We start from the raw sequence: 17,163 nt of genomic DNA on the forward strand, positions 1-17,163 counted from the left end.
ACTGGATGTGCCCTTCCTGCGGCAGTTCGTGCGTGAACTTCATGCCAAAGGCATTGCAAACAAAAATGTCAATAATGTCGTCCACGACAATACCCCTATCCCGAGCCTCAGTCGCGTTCATTACTACAAGGTAGTCGTCTACGTATCTAAAAACTTTCAGCACGCTGGCGTTGTAAAGGGACGCCTGAATGCGCTTGTCAAGGGTGGATAAAAATATATCGCTTAAAAGCGGTGCTAGGCAAGAGCCTATGCACACTCCTTCTTTTTGGATGAGGCAACGATCATTGAAGGTGACAATGGTGGATGAAAGATAAAATCTTAAAAGCTCTAGAAATTGTCGGTAGATAACCCTGTCATATTCTGAAAAGCCACAGGCCCGGCGTCTTCAATGAAAGTTCTGACCGCGCAAAATAAGCCAGCATGCAAGGCGTTTTTGGAAGAAACAAGTGTGTTAAGAAAGTTCAGGACTCAGAAAAGCCGGGAAATTTTTGAAGCCCTCTGTATTGCCAATGATAAAGATCACTGCGTCAGTACTCCCTCTATTGTGCTTAGAAGAAAGGAACTAGATTATCTGAAGGCTAACGGTGTTGATCGTGTCAGCTAGGCACAGAAATTGTGGGCGATTTGCATGAAGGCACGTGTGCGATATGGAACCTGTGGCTCTGGTTGATTGCCTTTTGGTTTTCCCGATTTTGTGCTTTTGATATCAGTTACCTGGTGGTCACATGTGTACATATAGGACTGGTTTCTGTGAATAAACTTCAGTTGATGTCCGGCGATTGTGTGTCTGTTCTTCCTTCGTCCGTGTTTTTCGTGCGCCAGAACGATGTATCATAATGCGACTGTGAACCAACTAGCCCAGCTGTCTACGCTTAGCATTAATCTCATCCGCCCACCTATCTTTCTGCCGCCCCTGCTACGCTTACTTTCTCTTGGAATCCACTCCGTTACCCTTAAGGACCAGCGGTTATCTTGCCTTCACATTAGATGCCCTGCCCAAGCCCATTTCTTTCTCTTGATTTCGATTAGGATGTCATTAAACCGTGTTTGTTCCCTCACCCACTCTGCCCGCTTCCGATCTCTTAACGTTACACCTATCATTTTTCTTTCCATGGCTCGCTGCATTGTCCTTAACTTAAGCTGAACTCTTTTCGTTAGCCTCCACGTTTCTGCCCCGTAGGTGAGTACCGGTAAGATTATGCTGTTGTACACTTTCCTCTTGAGGGAAATTGGTAAACTGCCACTCATGATCTGCGAGAATTTGCCATATGCGCTCCACCCCATTCTTATCTTTCTAGTTATCTCCCTCTCATAATCCAGATCAGCTGTCACTACCTGCACTAAGTAGACGTATTCCGTCACTATTTCTAGGCTCTCGCTGCCAACTGTAAGCTGTTGTTGCCTTGCTAGGCTGTTGAACATTACCTTGGTTTTCTGCATGTTAATTTTTAGACCCATCGATTTGCTCTGCCTGTCTAACTCACTTATCATGATCTGCAGTTCACCTCCTGAGTGACTTAGCAAGGCAATGTCATCAGCAAATCGCAGATTATTTAGGTATTCTCCATTTATTCTTATTCCCAACTGTTCCCAATTCAGGCCTCGAAATACCTCCTGTAAACATGCGGTGAACAGCATTGGCGAGATCGTGTCTCCTTGCCTGACGCCCTTCCTTATTGGAATTTTATTGCTGACTTTATGAAGGACTATAGTAGCTGTGCAGTTGCTATATATATATCTTCCAGTATTTGGACATAAGGCTCTTCTACCCCCTGATTACGCAATGCCTGTATGACTGCTGAGGTTTCCACTGAGCCGAATGCTTTCTCGTAATCAATGAAAGCTATATATAGAGGTTGGTTATATTCTGCGCATTTCTCTATCACCTGATTGATAGTGTGAATATGATCTATTGTGGAATATCCTTTACGAAAGCCTGCCTGATCATTTGGTTGATTAAAGTCTAACGTTGCCCTGACTCTATTAGCGATTACCTTAGTAAATACTTTGTAGGCAACGGATAATAAGCTGATCAGCCTGTAATTTTTCAAGTCCTTGGCGTCTCCCTTCTTATGAATTAAGATAATGTTTGCATTCTTCCAAGCTTCTGGTACAGTCGAGGTCATAAGGCATTGCGTATACAGGGTGGCTAGTTTTTCAAGCATGATGTCCCCTCCATCCTTCAACAGATCTGCTGTTACCTGATCTTCCCCAGCTGCTTTTCCCCTTTTCATTGCTTCTAAGGCTTTCTTTACTTCATCTTTCGTTACTGGCGGGATGACGCATTGCTGTGCACTGCTGTCTTTCTCATTAATGCTGTGATTACATTGGCTACTGTACAGGTCTGTGTAGAACTCTTCGTCTACGTTAACTATCTTATCCATATTGCTAATGACATTGCCCTGCTTGTCTCTTAATGCATACATCTGGTTTTTACCTATGCCTAGTTTTCTCTTCACTGTTTTTAGGCTACCTCCGTTCTTTATAGCATGCTCGATTCTCTCCATATTAAACTTCCTTATGTCGGCTACCTTGCGCTTATTTATTAACTTTGATAGCTCCGTTCGTTCTATTCTATCGGTAGGGTTAGATGCCCACGTTTTGGCGCTTCTTAATCAGATCTTTCGTCACCTGAGATAGCTTCCCGGTATCCTTTCGAACTGTCCTACCGCCTACTTCTACTGCGCACTCCGTAATTATTGATGTCAGATTATCGTGCATTGAATGAACATCAAGATCATCTTCCTCAGTTAAAGACGAATATCGGTTTTGCAGCGCTATCCTAAACTCCTGTGCTTTCCCTCTTACGGCTAACTCGTTAATGGTCTTCCTCTTCACTAGCTTCTTCCGTTCCCTCTTCAAGTCTAAGCTAATTCTAGACCTTACCATTCTGTGGTCGCTACAACGCACCTTTCCGAGGACGGCCACATCCTGAATGATGCCAGGTTTAGCACATAGTATGAAGTCGATTTCATTTTTAATCTCACCATTGGGGCTCTTCCAGGTACATTTCCTGTTTTCTCGTTTGCGGAAGAAGGTATTCATGATCCGTAAATTATTTCTATCCGCGAATTCGACTAATAACTCTCCCCTGCTATTTCTAGAGCCTATCCCATAGTCACCTACCGCGTGGTCGTCAGCATGCTTCTCGCCCACCTTCGCATTGAAGTCGCCCATCAGTACAGTGTACTGCGATTTTACTTTATTCATTGCCGATTCTACGTCCTCATAGAAACTTTCAACGGTCTGGTCATCATGGCTGGATGTGGGTGCGTAGGCCTGCACCACTTTCAGCTTGTACCTCCTATTCAGCCTAATTACTATAGCTGCTACCCTCTCGTTAATACTGTAGAACTCCTCTACGTTGCCAGCTATATCCTTATTAATGAGGAATCCCACACCAAGTTCTCGTCTATCCTCTAACCCGCGATAGCACAGTATGTGTCCGTCCTTTAGTACTGTATACGCCTCACCTGTCCTCCTAACTTCGCTAAGCCCTATCACATCCCATTTAATTCCCGCTAGTTCCTCAAACAGCACTGCTAGGCTAGCCTCACTAGCTAAAGTTCTAGCGTTAAACGTTGCCAGGTTCAAATTCCAATGGCGGCCCGTACGGAGCCAGAGATTCTTAGCACCCTCGGCTGCGTCACAGGTCTGACTGCCGCCGTGGTCAGTTGCTCTGCAGCTGCTGGGGACTGAGGGGCGAGGGTTAATTGGTTTGATCATAGAAGGTTTCAGGTATACCAGCAATCAACCTAAGCATCAGGTTGACTGATGCTGTGAATTATATGGTACAATAAGAAGCCGAGTATTGTAAGCTCTCATATTAAAAGCACCGTCCACTTAAAAAGAATGAAAAGTGCAGGTGTTTGCCACTTTCACGGGATTTTTTTTAAAACATGGCAGCTAATCTTCCTCCGAGACATCACATTTTACATCCAGTGCTGCATTAGTATGAGTAAATATAAGAAGGTTTGTTCACTCACCCCAGCTCGTAAACTCCCATTTCATCTCCACATAGAAGTCAGGGGTCTGCACACAAATGAAAAAAAAAAAAAAAATGAACAAGAGGGCAAAACACTATTCAATCGAGCTAGATCCCATAAAAGAAGCTACCAGTGCATGCATTGTCGTTTCACTCATTTGTCGCTTCCTCGCGCTTCATGGCAGGGAAAAAAATTTACAAGGAAGGAATTTAAAAAGAAAAACCTTTTCTTCAGTTTTAAGCCTTGGCACGAGAGCAAAATGAAAAATAGAGGCAAAAAGAGTAGTGCTCCCATGTGCCAAGCATGCATGGCATACTGTCAGTCACACGTGACACACACACGATGGCAGTTTATTTAACAATACATACGAAAAGATTTACACAAAACCATAAAAATTACTAGCAAAGCCCATAAAACTGCAGGCATACTAGTTGGTCAATTCATAGGCTTGAGATATTTGAAAGCTTCGTCTGCTCTCTTCTAATTCACATTGCCTCACTCCACTTGAAATACCTGTAGCACAAAATAAAGAAGACAAATACGCAAGTCATGCGTGTTCCCTCCCTCTGCCTGTTGGTTTTATTGCTGCGAGTGTATTTCAAGCCTTACAATGCAGGAACTGTGCAGTAAACAGCAAGCATGTGACCACACAAGACATCAGCAAAAGGCCATTAAGTTATCTTTCTCTCTGGTTATCCCTGGAATGCTCCCAGCAGTCACAAACACTGCCCCGGGTCACGCAGGGGAGACAACGCCTTGTCTTCCTTGTGTGACCTGATAAGTGGCGTGCATATCAGGCACTCCTAATAGTGCGAAAACTGCCTTTTTCTTGCCCTTACTAGGCCTAACACTTGCTACGTCTTGCACAATTCTCACAGGGATATTTTATAATTACAATTACAATTGCCTTTCACTAATTCAAACATGATGCGGACACCTTTTTCATTTAATTATCAATGATAGGAATACCCAAACATTGAACAGAAATGCAGTTATAAGGGAGGATGCATCCTGTTTTTTCGCTTAGCACAAATGCCCGTGCTTTTCAGTTCCTCTGCTATGAATATACATATGCCAAAAACAAACAAACATGAAGCATGAAGTGCTATATAAACAGTGCTGAACACAAAGAGCTAATGGTCATGCCACACAAAGGCACAACATTACTCCTGACCCAACAGTCTTGATATGATATTTCTGCAAACATTTGATATCTCCTTTCGGACACTTGTAAAAAAAAAAAAAAAGAAAGGTAGGAATGAATGAATGAGCATCAATGATGATGTGCCTATGCTTTACGAAAGAACACTGATTTTAAGCCAAAGTCGATAAAACCAGCAAATCTGATTGAATCTCAAGCATTGACTTCAAGTATGCTATTACCCTTACAACAAGTGAATTAGATCCAATGTTAAATATCTTCGTTTTATGAGGAAATTATGGACAAAAGTTCAAACACATGGCCATGCAACACAAGCACAACATGGGCGGTGAGAGTCTGATCATCTGTTAGTGTTTTTACAGTGTTTTAAAATTTCCTATTGAGAAGCAGCTAGACAGTGCTCCAATCAAACGCAATGTTCTGAAGTTCCAACTGAAATTTGACATTATGCTTCAAATAACATCCCATTACAACGGAAGAATAATTGTTCTAGGGGGCTGAGGGCTGAAACATTGCCCTGAGAAATTCACGTTCCAAGAAGGAAAAGGCCAAACAAACAAAGGTTGATACAGCAGTTATGAATTCATATTAAGATTAGAAAACATAGCAAACTAAGCAAATAATTGTAATAAGGGAGTAATTACTCACTAGCATCCACCCAAGCGCTGCCATACAGCTACAAAGGAAAGATGTACTGCTTTCTCAGAAACTTTGTAGTTAAAAAAAACTCGTCCTGGTCATGGGTTCGAACCCCGGACCAAGACAAATTTTTCTTTAACTATGAAGTTTCTGAGAAAGCTGTACATCTTTCCTTTGTAGCTGTATGGCAGCGCTTGGGTGGATGCTAGTGAGTAATTACTTCCTTATTACAAATCTACTCCACCCCAGGGGATTCCCTTAAACATTTGACCAAGCAAATAATTGTGGTTTATATAAAGAGATACTATAAAAAAAGTTTTCTGCAATAGTTTTTCTTTTAACAGCACCTGCACCACTCCTGCTACACTAACCTACTATCTTTTTCACCCACCTTGATGCATAAAAGCACCAGGAAAACTAGCATGTATTCTTGATAATAAAATGCTATCATGGATCTCTCCTCTCAGCACGAGTGCCGAGAGGAGTGGGAAAGGCATGTCACAGCATAGTGTGGCATGGTAGCCTCAGCCGGCCATACATAACTAAGTGAACCAAGAGTTGCCAGAGGCTTTTGCGGCCTGTACTCACGTCCCGGATGCGCTTCAGTAGATCTGGGATACCCCCAACGGATATGCTGTAGCGCTGGAGGTCTCGCTGGGTCAGCACTTCTGCCAGAAGCTCAGGATCACCAGTGCTCACTGCTTCATGGACCACTGGATGGCGGCGGTGCAAATGGGAGAGAAGAATAAAGGACATTGCCAAAACAGATGTCGCTGTAAATATCTCAAAAAATGCTTCTGAGAACTCTGTAAATTTTTTTCTTTCTTTTTTTTTTACTGTAACACAATACTAAAGAGCACAACCCAAGATCTCAACTCCCAGGACTCACTGCCATACCATGTAAAGGACAGGCAAGAAGAGCCCGACACCACAGCTGCATTTGATGACTAAGTTTGTTCAGCAAGTTTCCTTCACTGAAAATGTTTCCCTCATTTTGCTGTTACCCGCCCCAGAGAAGCACAAAGTGAACAAGGGAGGGGGAGGCCTCGGGCAAGCTCGCTGATGCTTCCCCCTCCCTTGTTCAAGCTGCGCTCTCTCTACCATGGCCACTCTAGGGGAGTGCTCTATTGTGCATGGTGATCATGCACAATAGAGCCCTCCCCTTTTCGCCGGAAAAAAACAGGAAAATGGAACCGAATTGCGCATTTATTGCGCAAGTTCAGTTATTCCATTGTAGCACAGGGGCTAACTTTTCGTCATTATTATCAAAAAGCAAACTCGTGTTACATTAGAGTAATTGCAGCATGCCGCAAAATAAAATATTTATTACATTTACTCTTGTGAGGATCTCAGTGAATAATGCTTCAGGATACACTAAAATAGAAAGCAAAGCTTGTCTTTGCTAAAAGCAGCTGTTCGTACCGAATAGCAACTTGCTTATATATAACTGTCAATTTTATACTCTCACGTTATGAGGCCTGCATTAAATCAGGTTTGAAAATCATACAGTAGAGAAAGATTTTAATTTTCCTTACACACACAAATATAAGCACGCACACAATTTACAGCGACAGCTCCACATGAGTACAAGTAAAAGAAAATTTCACACACGACAAGCTGGTCAAGGTTCAGAAAAATGTGTGCACTGAATTTGCAGCAATGCGATCAAACTGAACACCCGTCAACAAAATTAAATGCAGTATGTGTGAATGATGGATGTGGCAATTAAAGGTGCTTCACTATTTGTACATAAAACGTTATGCAAACTTTCAGCTCATGTATAATTACCTGTGCTGACATTTTAACACAAATCACTTCAAACATCTTTTAATTGCTCAAGACCCCCACAAAGTAATCTAGAAATAATTTACTTATTAATTACGCAAGTATTCAAGTACAGGAAATTAATAATAAGAACTCTGCAGCATGATGTGCCTGGCTGTCTAGAAATCTACCTTTTCAATGTCATCTTTGCTGCGTCGTACAGCAAAGCTGCCCAATGTGCTTACGAAATTCGGCTCTCTAAGTCAGGTATCATACCTGTGTAACCATCGTTGTTCTCCACATTGACGTTGGCACCATGGTTGAGAAGTATCCTGGACGCCTCGAGGTGGCCCAAGGTGACGGCCAGCATAAGAGCAGTCCTCCCTCGGCAGTCACGCTGCTCGATGGTTTCCTGCAACAGCACAGACAGGACCCGGTTGCAATGCCACAGAACGTTCCGAGCAAATGCAGGCAGTGTCTGCTGCCACAATGCGTTGTGTACACAAGAATTCTGCCGAAAATTTTACTTGCCGAGCTGCAATGCGGCTTCCCTACAGAAGGATCCTAAAATGATGACATGAAAGAAAGAAGATGGGAAAGTCAGCCAGCTGGAGGCTTTGAAACAAGGCGTGGCTCTTTAACTTAGTAACATGTTAGTAATTTAGTAACCGGAGTCTTAGTAAATGTTTTAAATGCAATGAAAGAGTTTTTTGGACTTCTAACATCTGCATCTCCCTCTTCGTTATATCACCCCCACAGCATTTGTCAAACGAGCAGCTCTGGTGATCACAGGCACTTCCATGTTTTCATAGCATCTATACTGCGAACCACAATAACCAAAATGCTCATAACACGCGTCAACTGCACAGCAAAAATGATTCGTACTCAAGTTTTGCCCACATGCATACGTATTCACATTTCCCTCTCCACTGAAATGGTCATTAACAAGCAAAAGCATTGCAAGACAGGATTTCCGGCAGTGACCACTCACAAACTAAAATCTACTCGATTCTGAAAGGAATTTCAAGAAGGTCGGCGTAAATCATTTTCTTTTCTAAGCCTTGCAGAAGCTTGCCCTCCTTATCCTCCCAGACAAGAGCGAGGGCTCTGTGACACGGCACATACCGCAATAACTAATGCAGCAGCTTGGAGATCAGCACTCAGCTGTGCTGGCCTCACGGTACTTCAAATGCGTTAAATTTTATTCTCCAATTCTTGGAGGTGCAGGCATGCTGTGTCCCCAATACCTCACCTCGTTCCCACACTTGTTTCCTTTCCCAGCGATACGCATAGTTTTTAACAACCTTCAAGTCGTATAATATTTGAGTGAACACGGGAATGGCACAAGTCAGCACACACAAGCTCAAATGCACAGCACATTTTTCAGCAAGAATATGTTTCTGCAGCCCACACCAGCCCTCTGCCCTGTTTACTGCAAACTGCCCTGTTTGGACAGCAAGCATGCAGCAGGGATACATGATATAAGCTACACCAGTTTCGTACCGCACAAGAGAATCCACACTGCAGCCTTCACCATTCTGATGACCCCTGACAACTGACTTCATCGCCCATTTGTGGCAATGCAAACCTTGCTAAGTTTGTGTGTGGCACAAATAATATTAATGCCACATTGGGTGTCCGCGTTTTTCAGTGCAATGGAGTGCAAGGGCACATGTATCAGCATAGCCAGTTTTCATTCCCCTTTAGCATTTGAGCTGTCTGGACAACCTTCTCCTCATGCTGATTACCTTTTCCCGGCTTCTGGAAAGTGTACACACTGAGTAACTGACTCACTTTAAGCAGAACACTACTAACTGTCGTCTAAGGTAAAGTTTAAATTGAAACTTTGCAGAATGAAGGCAGTGAACGGGACATCTAAGAACGCGGTCTTAACCCAGAAACTACTATTTCTTGTACTTTGATAGTTGGATGCCAATTTAACGTCAGCGTACATTTCCTCAACACAAGAAAATATTTTCAATTGCAAGGCAGAATACGAAAAGAAGACCCAAGCGCAATTCTGTCGGCAACTGCGCAATGCCCCTGCAGCGACGTATACAAACTAAAAAACGCACGACATTCCTCATTAGACGGCACTTCTACAAGTCTCTTATCTCGCATACGTTGTTTTGACAGCTGCTGTTATGACACGCCAGCAGATTTTAGCGACTATGATACCAATCAATAGATGCACGAAATCAATCTAAAAGACGGCGAACCGAAAGGACGCTGGGACGAAACTACAGCCATAATATTTAGCCACGGCTGTTCATCCAAAGGAAAATGTACGATTCCAACGCCTAGTTTCAAAAATGTGAGAACGATGGCTACGTCAACACGCAGTGCAGCACCCTCCGTGCTATCGTTGAAAGTGATCTCATGACTTGTGCGTACTCCCGGATTTGACCAAGAAGTGGAGCGGATCAAAACAACCGATAACTCACTGCGCTCTTTTCGAGGAGCGCTTTTAGGCCCTCGTAGTCGTTATGCCAGGCCAACCAGTGGAGGGGATACTCCTCTTGCAACGCCGCTCGCAGCTTTTCCGACATGCTTGTGTTACGTCGGCCTTTGTTGACTAGAGGTGGTGCTAAGGCGATAAGTCATTGCATCCGATGCGAAGCGACCATGGAACGTTCTCACGGGCACGGCATTCTCAAATCAGACCGCAGCCTCCATTATGGCGTTCAAAGAAATAAACAAGTATAACGCCTGGATAAATGAAAGAGACGTAAGTCACGTTTGAGAGCTGCTGCCAGAGTAACAGCTAGCGCCACTGTGAAGCCATGCCTCGAGACCGGTGCCTCGTCGACCAGTCTATGCCGTTATGCCGTTCACCGCATAGAGCTACTACTACCAAGTTCACCGCGGCATCAACGGCAACTTTCAACGAGATGCAACAAATAACTGCTTTTAAAATTTTTATTTTCTGATGAGCGCCTGTTTGGATTGTCGAAAGAAAGTTTGTTGAAGCACTGATCTGCGAGAATTGAACGATAAAGTATCGTTTGATGATGACAACACGAAGTAAAACCTTATCTGCTTTGTCATTAGACCCGAGTTCGATTCCAGTCTCGGCGATCGCATTTTGATGAAAGCGAAATGCTAGAGGCCCGTACTGTGCGATGTCAGTGCATGACATAGGTGGTGGAAAGTTTTCGGAGCCCTCGTAGCTTTGGAACGTAGTTTTGGCTATATTTAATCACAGCGTTCCTCCAACCTTTCCTAGAAAAGGCACAACGCACCGGTACACCGTCAGATGTGCTCATAATTTTGGATTTTTTCGGATGTTCTTCATTTCAAAGAAATTCTACATCTGGCTTCCTGGAACTGGTCTTCTTGATGCAGTTCTCAAAATAAAGAAATTTCATTGAAACTAAACTGAGACAGTACACATGCCTTCCAGAACAAGCTTGAGCTTGGAACTTTCTGAGTTTAGTTGAGTTGAGCTGAGTTGAGAGTTTAAGCAGTTCAAGATCTTGATTCGGGCCACTTGGACACTTATATCGGTGTTTAAATTTCAATAGTCCAGAACCAGATTATTAGGCTAAGGCTTCAACAATTTGCACTAAACTAATCAAATAACTTATGGCCAAGGCTACGGTAGTAAGAGTTTGTCATTAGTGTGTAGATGACCTCATAGAGTTTTGGTCGGAGCGCCATCGTCATTTTTTACGATAGCGCTCTCAGCGCCCTCGCACGCTCTGTCCTGTTTTGAAGCGCTGCGTATTTTGCGTGTTTTTCGGCACCAATCCGTATTTGCCAAAAAACAAAGTGTACACTTAAGGATAATAAAGTTACAAGCCCAGAGCCAATCTCAGACGCCGCCGGTGAGTTTTTTTTACGATGTCGCACAAGGTGAAAAGCATGAGCACTTAATGCGCGAGCTGCAAGTACGGCTCCGTCCTAGGCCTGACTCCGAGCGAAAGCCAGAGACATTTTCCTTCCTTGCCTATGTCTTGTTGATTAGCCGTCGTTAATTTGCACAGAATTAACATTGTGTGCAAAATCTAAGCGATAGATGCGATGCTCTGAGTTGTTCAATGTTGAACCAATTTTTTTTTTTATGTAGTTCATGTCCAACTTGCCATACTTGTGGATAGCTTCGTCTGAGCATTTTCTTGACCTTTCTCGACGGAACCCGCTTGGGCTGTTTGTATGGCCTTGTGTCGGTGAAGGAAGTTATAGTAGAGCAAGCGACTGCTTTTTGTTTTTTCTAGTGGGATTTAAGTGTCCATTTCATCTAGTTCCGTTCGATTTGTTGAGAGGAAGTCTGTCGATGCTCGTACTGATTTGCAAGAAGTGAGCAGTAAAGCTCGATAAAACACGCACATTTACTACATAGTAAAAGGAGGATTCCGAATGAACAGCACGAAGGAAGCGCTTTAACCTTATCATTCATGCATGTCTAGAACGCAGTTGTATGACATCACCGAGGCGTACAGCTAATCATCGCTTATATTGGTGCGCACGTTCCAACTTGAGAGTTAAAGACCCGGATACATGGCTTGCGGAGCTTTCTTTACTCTGAATAGGGTCGTTGCTTTGGCGAGTGTACCTGAAAGCTTGAAAGAAAACGGTTATTACACACTACCAACTAATAAATACCAACGAATAAATGTTATTAGTTGGTATTTAGTTGCACGTCTGTAAAGACTGCCATTGCCAGGTCTTGTAAGTGGCGTTAGCTTGTGACATCCAAACTTCATGTTCATAATTGCAATAGCTCAAGAAGACAAGTAATGTGTGCAGAGAAAAAAAATATTTTTGAACACATGTTATTAGTTGTCACTCACAGACAACTGCAGTTCAGTTTTTATGCACTCACCATCACTTAGTGATGTTACCAAATCTAAAGAAAATGTTATCCTTGTTGAGACAGCATTAGTGATAATGAATGGAGACATACAGAATGCTTCGGATACAACTGTATTCGTAGCTAACAGGAAGAAAGGCACAGAAACAGCTCTGCATTTCTTGTGCTCGAGCTGAAGCAATTCAGCGACTCTTCATTGCACTGTCTGTGACGAGAGGAGCTGTGGCATTGGTGCATAGCAGCTGGTGAAAAATGGGTGAAGGCAGGGCACGTGCATTGTTCACCTTTGTTCCTTTCCATGTGATGCAATTAAACCGTTTTGTGTCTCGGCTCTATTCTCTTTGTCTCTCAAAAAACTTTCAAGCTTGGAATTAGTTTCGTCTAACTTTTTCAAGCAGCTGTTGAACAAGCAGCAGCCAATCCACTGCAAATTGCTGTTGACAACCTGTCACGATATGAGAGGTTGCTGAGCAACAAAGTTAGCAGAACAGTATAGTCATTTGGCACGGTTCCATCCAAATGAAACAATGTAGATGGACAGCTGTAGCATTAGAGTTCCGTCCAAACCAAGGGACCCATCGACTCACTGAGGTATTGGAGTTTAGAAGATGCCAGAAAGGCATGGAGTGCACAAAAACTCTCTGCAGCAGGAAACAGAATTGCCATTATTAGCTCAGCCAGACTTCGCTGTTGCAGTAGCAGTGCATCTTGTTATGCAACTGCAGAAACCTGTCTGTACTGAACAGGAATGAAATGCTCATCAGACTGGACTGTCACTGCAGGGGGGGTCAGGGAGGGAAAAAAATGTTTGAAAAAAGAAGTTGAAGTGCCCTAGTTGCCTTGAGCATAGAAATCCTTTTATTTTTTTAAAATTAATACACAAATTACATTTTTATGAAATTTTTGATGAGGATATGCATACATTTATACTTTCTGGGCATTACAAGTCCCCAGCCCTAAAAGTACATTACCTCGTTTGGAGTTCATATACTCTTTGTGAATTGGTGCACTTATTTTAATGTATATTGGCAGTAAAGTTGCTATTAGTGTCTTTCAAGCGACGCAAAGCTTCCCACTTTGACGGCACCTCATGCAGATCATAGATGTATGAAATCATCTGGTAAACAGTTTCTCAAAGATACTGAATTCATGTTGGTAGTTTCTGTGCAACACACTTTTAGTTTGCAATAGGGTTAAATGTTTGCATCTGTTATTTTGTGGGGCATGCCATGTCCAGTAACATGTTGAAGTTAAAGAAGAACTGTTTTTGATGGCATCATCATTATCGTCACTATGACCATCATCACCTCAAGGCCACACTAAAATATTCTCCGCCTGGTTGTCTGCTGTATTCGACCATATTACTTTGCACGGTAACCTCTTTGTGATTTTACAGGCCTCTGGTTAGGTTGTTTACATTAGATATCCTACCTCAGTGGCTTTGGCGTTGGGCTGCTGAAACAAAGGTTGCGGAATGAAAATCCCAACATCAGTGGCTGCATTTTGAAGGACGTGAAACTAAAAAATGTCTGTGCCCTGTGTGATGTTAGCGCTGGTTTAAGAACCCCATGTGGTTGAAATTACTCTGGGCACTGCAGTCTCTCTCATAGGCTATGTTATGAGGAGCACAGAATCCCACATACCATTCCTGTCCTGGACCATCTCATTCTCTTCTGTCGGAATTTCATTGACTTGCATTTATCCTCTAATCCACATTACATATGCATGCGATGCCAGTCATATGCCTGTAAAGCCCTAAATGGCACAGTTAAAAAACAGTATGTAAACTACTAATCTGTGTTGGATTTGGCTGTTGAGAATTCTGGCGCCTTTTTTGCGTTGTTACATGGTTGTTTATAATAATGACACTTTCTAAATATAACATTGTAGTAAAAGATGTGTTGCCAAATCTTGAAGCGAGTCCCAGGCCCTCTGGTTGCTGTATTACAAAACCCCCTTCTCTTTGTCATACGTGACTTGTTTTCAACAGATCTCATCCTCCGGCCATGGCTGACTTCCTGGAGAGCGAGGCCGAGGAGTCGGAGGATGAGGAGGTGACTGGGAAACGACCGCTGGTGGATGATGACGAAGAAGAGGAGGAGGAGGAAGATGGTAAGTACTCTGGCGACGAGGTTTTGTGGTGTTTCAAACCTTGTTACGGAAATCCTGGAACTCTTCGAATAACTAGTAGCTATGAAAGTTGTGGTTGCACAGTAGACACATTCTGTAAAGTCACCGATGGCAAATTAAAAGTTCATCATGGATGGATCGGTGCAAAACGAGACGAACGGCAAAACGAGACAAAAAAAGCACACACAAATGAGTGCTATTCTAGCCACAATTAATTGTTATCTACTTGCCCAACTTTCCATCCTGTGCTTGTAATCATTACCATTATCACTGCATAGGCCTTAAGAGAGTTCAAGAAGGTTTCTAGGAGCAGTACAAGGTAACCATGTTACCACATATCTTGTGCAGGGCTTTCAAAGCACGGAAGCAACATTAAGAACACTGGTGTCTTATCAGTAACTGCGCCATTTTGAGCTTCTTTTTATGCTCTTCAACCTTCTTGCTGCTCTGTAGGCCAGCGTTAGTGAGAGCAAGCCTGAGCTTCGTCAGCTTTACCTTCGTTCAGATGTTCCTCTTTTGTTGCTGGCTGCTGGGGCTTCAAGTGCAAATGGTCTTTCTTATAACACTCTATGCTGTTTGTTGCCATCATGTGTGATTGTTGCAAGATGGCCAAGCGCAGCCATTGATCTGTTCCGTCAGTTCTTTCTCGCTCTCTGTTGTGTGTTTTTCATGCTGGTGGCCGCGTTGTAGCTGTCTACCAAGCACCAACTAGCCCAATTTTCCTCTTTAATTATGCAGCCACTTACTTTAGATGGGGTGCGTGTATGGTCACCAACCTAGTACTCGAGGAGAGTTGCCTAACTATGACATTTGTCGGCCTGCAGGAGTGATACCGCATACATACAGCAGTCGGGTGTACATGATGCAAACTAAGTATGTGCTTTTATCTTTATGCTGCTTCCAATGGATGAACAGGAGGTATGAAATTCCTCCTTTGCTTCACCTTATTTTCAGAAGGAATGATTGCATTTCATTCTTGATGTGTTGATGCCACTCTTGTAGCAAGTGCGTTAAACTGTCTTGCACCATATTGTGTTAGACATCTCTGAAATGACTGTTTCTGGACTTGGGGTTTCCTTCTGTGTCCTTTCTTAGGCAGGATCGATCCCTGTTGGTACCCGATGGCCTCAGATACTTCTGATTTTGCTTCCACTGTATAATGTTCTTAAACGAGATTGCCACTGTTCTGGGAGGACGTGTACTGTCAAAAGCTGGGAGTCCTTAGCAGTCGTAGCCAATGTGGTTTCAGGGCTGCACCGCAGTGCTATGATTGCTTTCACTGGCTTGCTCCAAGATTAAGAAAATGAATGTTTCACACTCACTTTTCAATGTGGCATGTTAGGATGTTGTTTGTGTTAAGCAGGACACATATCGGGTTATTTTGTGCATTTGCTGCAAAGAAGCAATAATCGGTGCACTCTTCCAGATGACGAGAGGTTAAGGGAAGAGATGAAAGATCTTATCAACGATGAAGAGGAAGAGGTTGATGAGGACTCGGATGACGATGTAGGGAGCAAAAAGAAACGGCGGCATCACGGTTGGTACCACAGCCATTGTGATTAGGACCATGTATTTCATTGCTTGTTTGAGGGCACATCGATCATCTGCTCTCGCTGGTTTTTCAGATGACTTCGATGACAATCTAGAAGATGAAGATTATGACCTCATAGAGGAAAATTTAGGAGTGAAAGTTCAAAGGGTAAGCCAGAGCACAGATCTGTCTTCCTTTTTCTGCTCTGCCCGTTTCTCTCGATGCTGTTTCATCAGATTCACTTATATTCCACCAAAGCACATAGACTGTCACCATTGGCCAGTCTCCTCGGGGAGTTCATTGCCTTCGGGAGTTCCAAGAACAGAAAAAGGAATACTAGAGATGAGCTCGCACACTATTGGCTAACCATCGGGAATGTTGTGTGTGCTCAGCGAATACAAGATCTGCCCAGGGAGGCATGGACTGGTGCTCTACCTTCGTGCATACTGAGAGGGAAAGCCCTGGGGGCAAAGAAGTGCCTCTGTCGGGGGATGTGTTTAATGGCCCCCTTTAAGTTGGCTCTTGATTCCCCCCATGTTCACTGTTGTTTCTGCTGTCGTACTGTAGCCTGTTGCTATTTCCTCAGATGGAAATAACAGGTGTAAATACACAGGGGTGCTTCAGTGAATTCTGTATGAGTTTTGAGCTTATTGAATGCTTTACATTTGTATAGTTGAGGGATTAGTGCGCCTGAAAGGTTGCCTTGTGCTACGTTATTTCTGTTTACTATGAGAAGCTGTCAAGTGAAATGTGGTGTAGCTGTCTTTTCAAGCACACATTTTAATTCTTGACATCTGTCTCGCAGCCTCTTTGTGGTTTTCACATTGTCCTTCTGGGATGCACCTTTGCTTTCAGAAAAAGAAATTCAAGCGTGTGAGGAGGATAGAGGACGAGGAAAGTGACAATGAGGAGAGTAAGGACAGCACCAATCGTGATGCCATTGCCAATGAGCTGTTTGAAGGATCTGATGCTGTGAGTAACGAGATGTCTTTCCCACGTGGGGCTGCTGCTGCTACTACAATGGCAAGCACAATGTGTGTTTCAGGAGGCAGCTGCCGAGCAAGAAGAAGAAAGAGGGGAAGGAGAGGAAGAAGGGAGGGAAGGTTCCGGCTCTGAGCTTGAATCTGGTAAGTTGCAG

General features: G+C 43.4%; 2 protein-coding genes across 8 annotated transcripts in view; one reads left to right on the plus strand and one right to left on the minus strand.

Annotated features, from left to right (window-relative positions):
- Positions 1 to 10,252, minus strand: part of LOC144121354 (ankyrin repeat domain-containing protein 13D) — a 57,924-nt gene extending 47,672 nt beyond the window's left edge. For 4 of the 7 annotated variants that reach the window (XR_013312601.1, XR_013312604.1, XR_013312603.1 and 1 more), the window contains exons 1-4: positions 9,996 to 10,252; positions 7,828 to 7,963; positions 6,376 to 6,500; positions 3,987 to 4,032 (exon numbers count right to left, since the gene is read on the minus strand). Coding sequence is in view for 2 of the 7 variants with exons in the window: in XM_077654543.1 (XP_077510669.1) it covers positions 3,987 to 4,032; positions 6,376 to 6,500; positions 7,828 to 7,963; positions 9,996 to 10,100 (412 nt within the window). In the remaining 5 variants the exon portion in view is untranslated. The remainder of the gene's footprint in view (positions 1 to 3,986; positions 4,033 to 6,375; positions 6,501 to 7,827; positions 7,964 to 9,995) is intronic. The other 3 variants (XR_013312600.1, XR_013312602.1, XM_077654542.1) reach the window with 1 other exon arrangement.
- Positions 10,253 to 11,227: 975 nt separating this feature from the next.
- The window catches only part of Spt6 (transcription elongation factor Spt6), a 51,619-nt gene continuing 45,683 nt past the window's right edge, over positions 11,228 to 17,163 (plus strand). The window contains exons 1-6 of the mRNA XM_077654546.1: positions 11,228 to 11,378; positions 14,355 to 14,476; positions 15,921 to 16,031; positions 16,120 to 16,193; positions 16,881 to 16,997; positions 17,071 to 17,152. Of these exons, the coding sequence (XP_077510672.1) occupies positions 14,371 to 14,476; positions 15,921 to 16,031; positions 16,120 to 16,193; positions 16,881 to 16,997; positions 17,071 to 17,152 (490 nt within the window). The 5' untranslated portion in view covers positions 11,228 to 11,378; positions 14,355 to 14,370. The remainder of the gene's footprint in view (positions 11,379 to 14,354; positions 14,477 to 15,920; positions 16,032 to 16,119; positions 16,194 to 16,880; positions 16,998 to 17,070; positions 17,153 to 17,163) is intronic.

The sequence above is a fragment of the Amblyomma americanum genome, chromosome 2 (assembly GCF_052857255.1).
Source record: "Amblyomma americanum isolate KBUSLIRL-KWMA chromosome 2, ASM5285725v1, whole genome shotgun sequence".
NCBI lineage: Eukaryota > Metazoa > Arthropoda > Arachnida > Ixodida > Ixodidae > Amblyomma > Amblyomma americanum.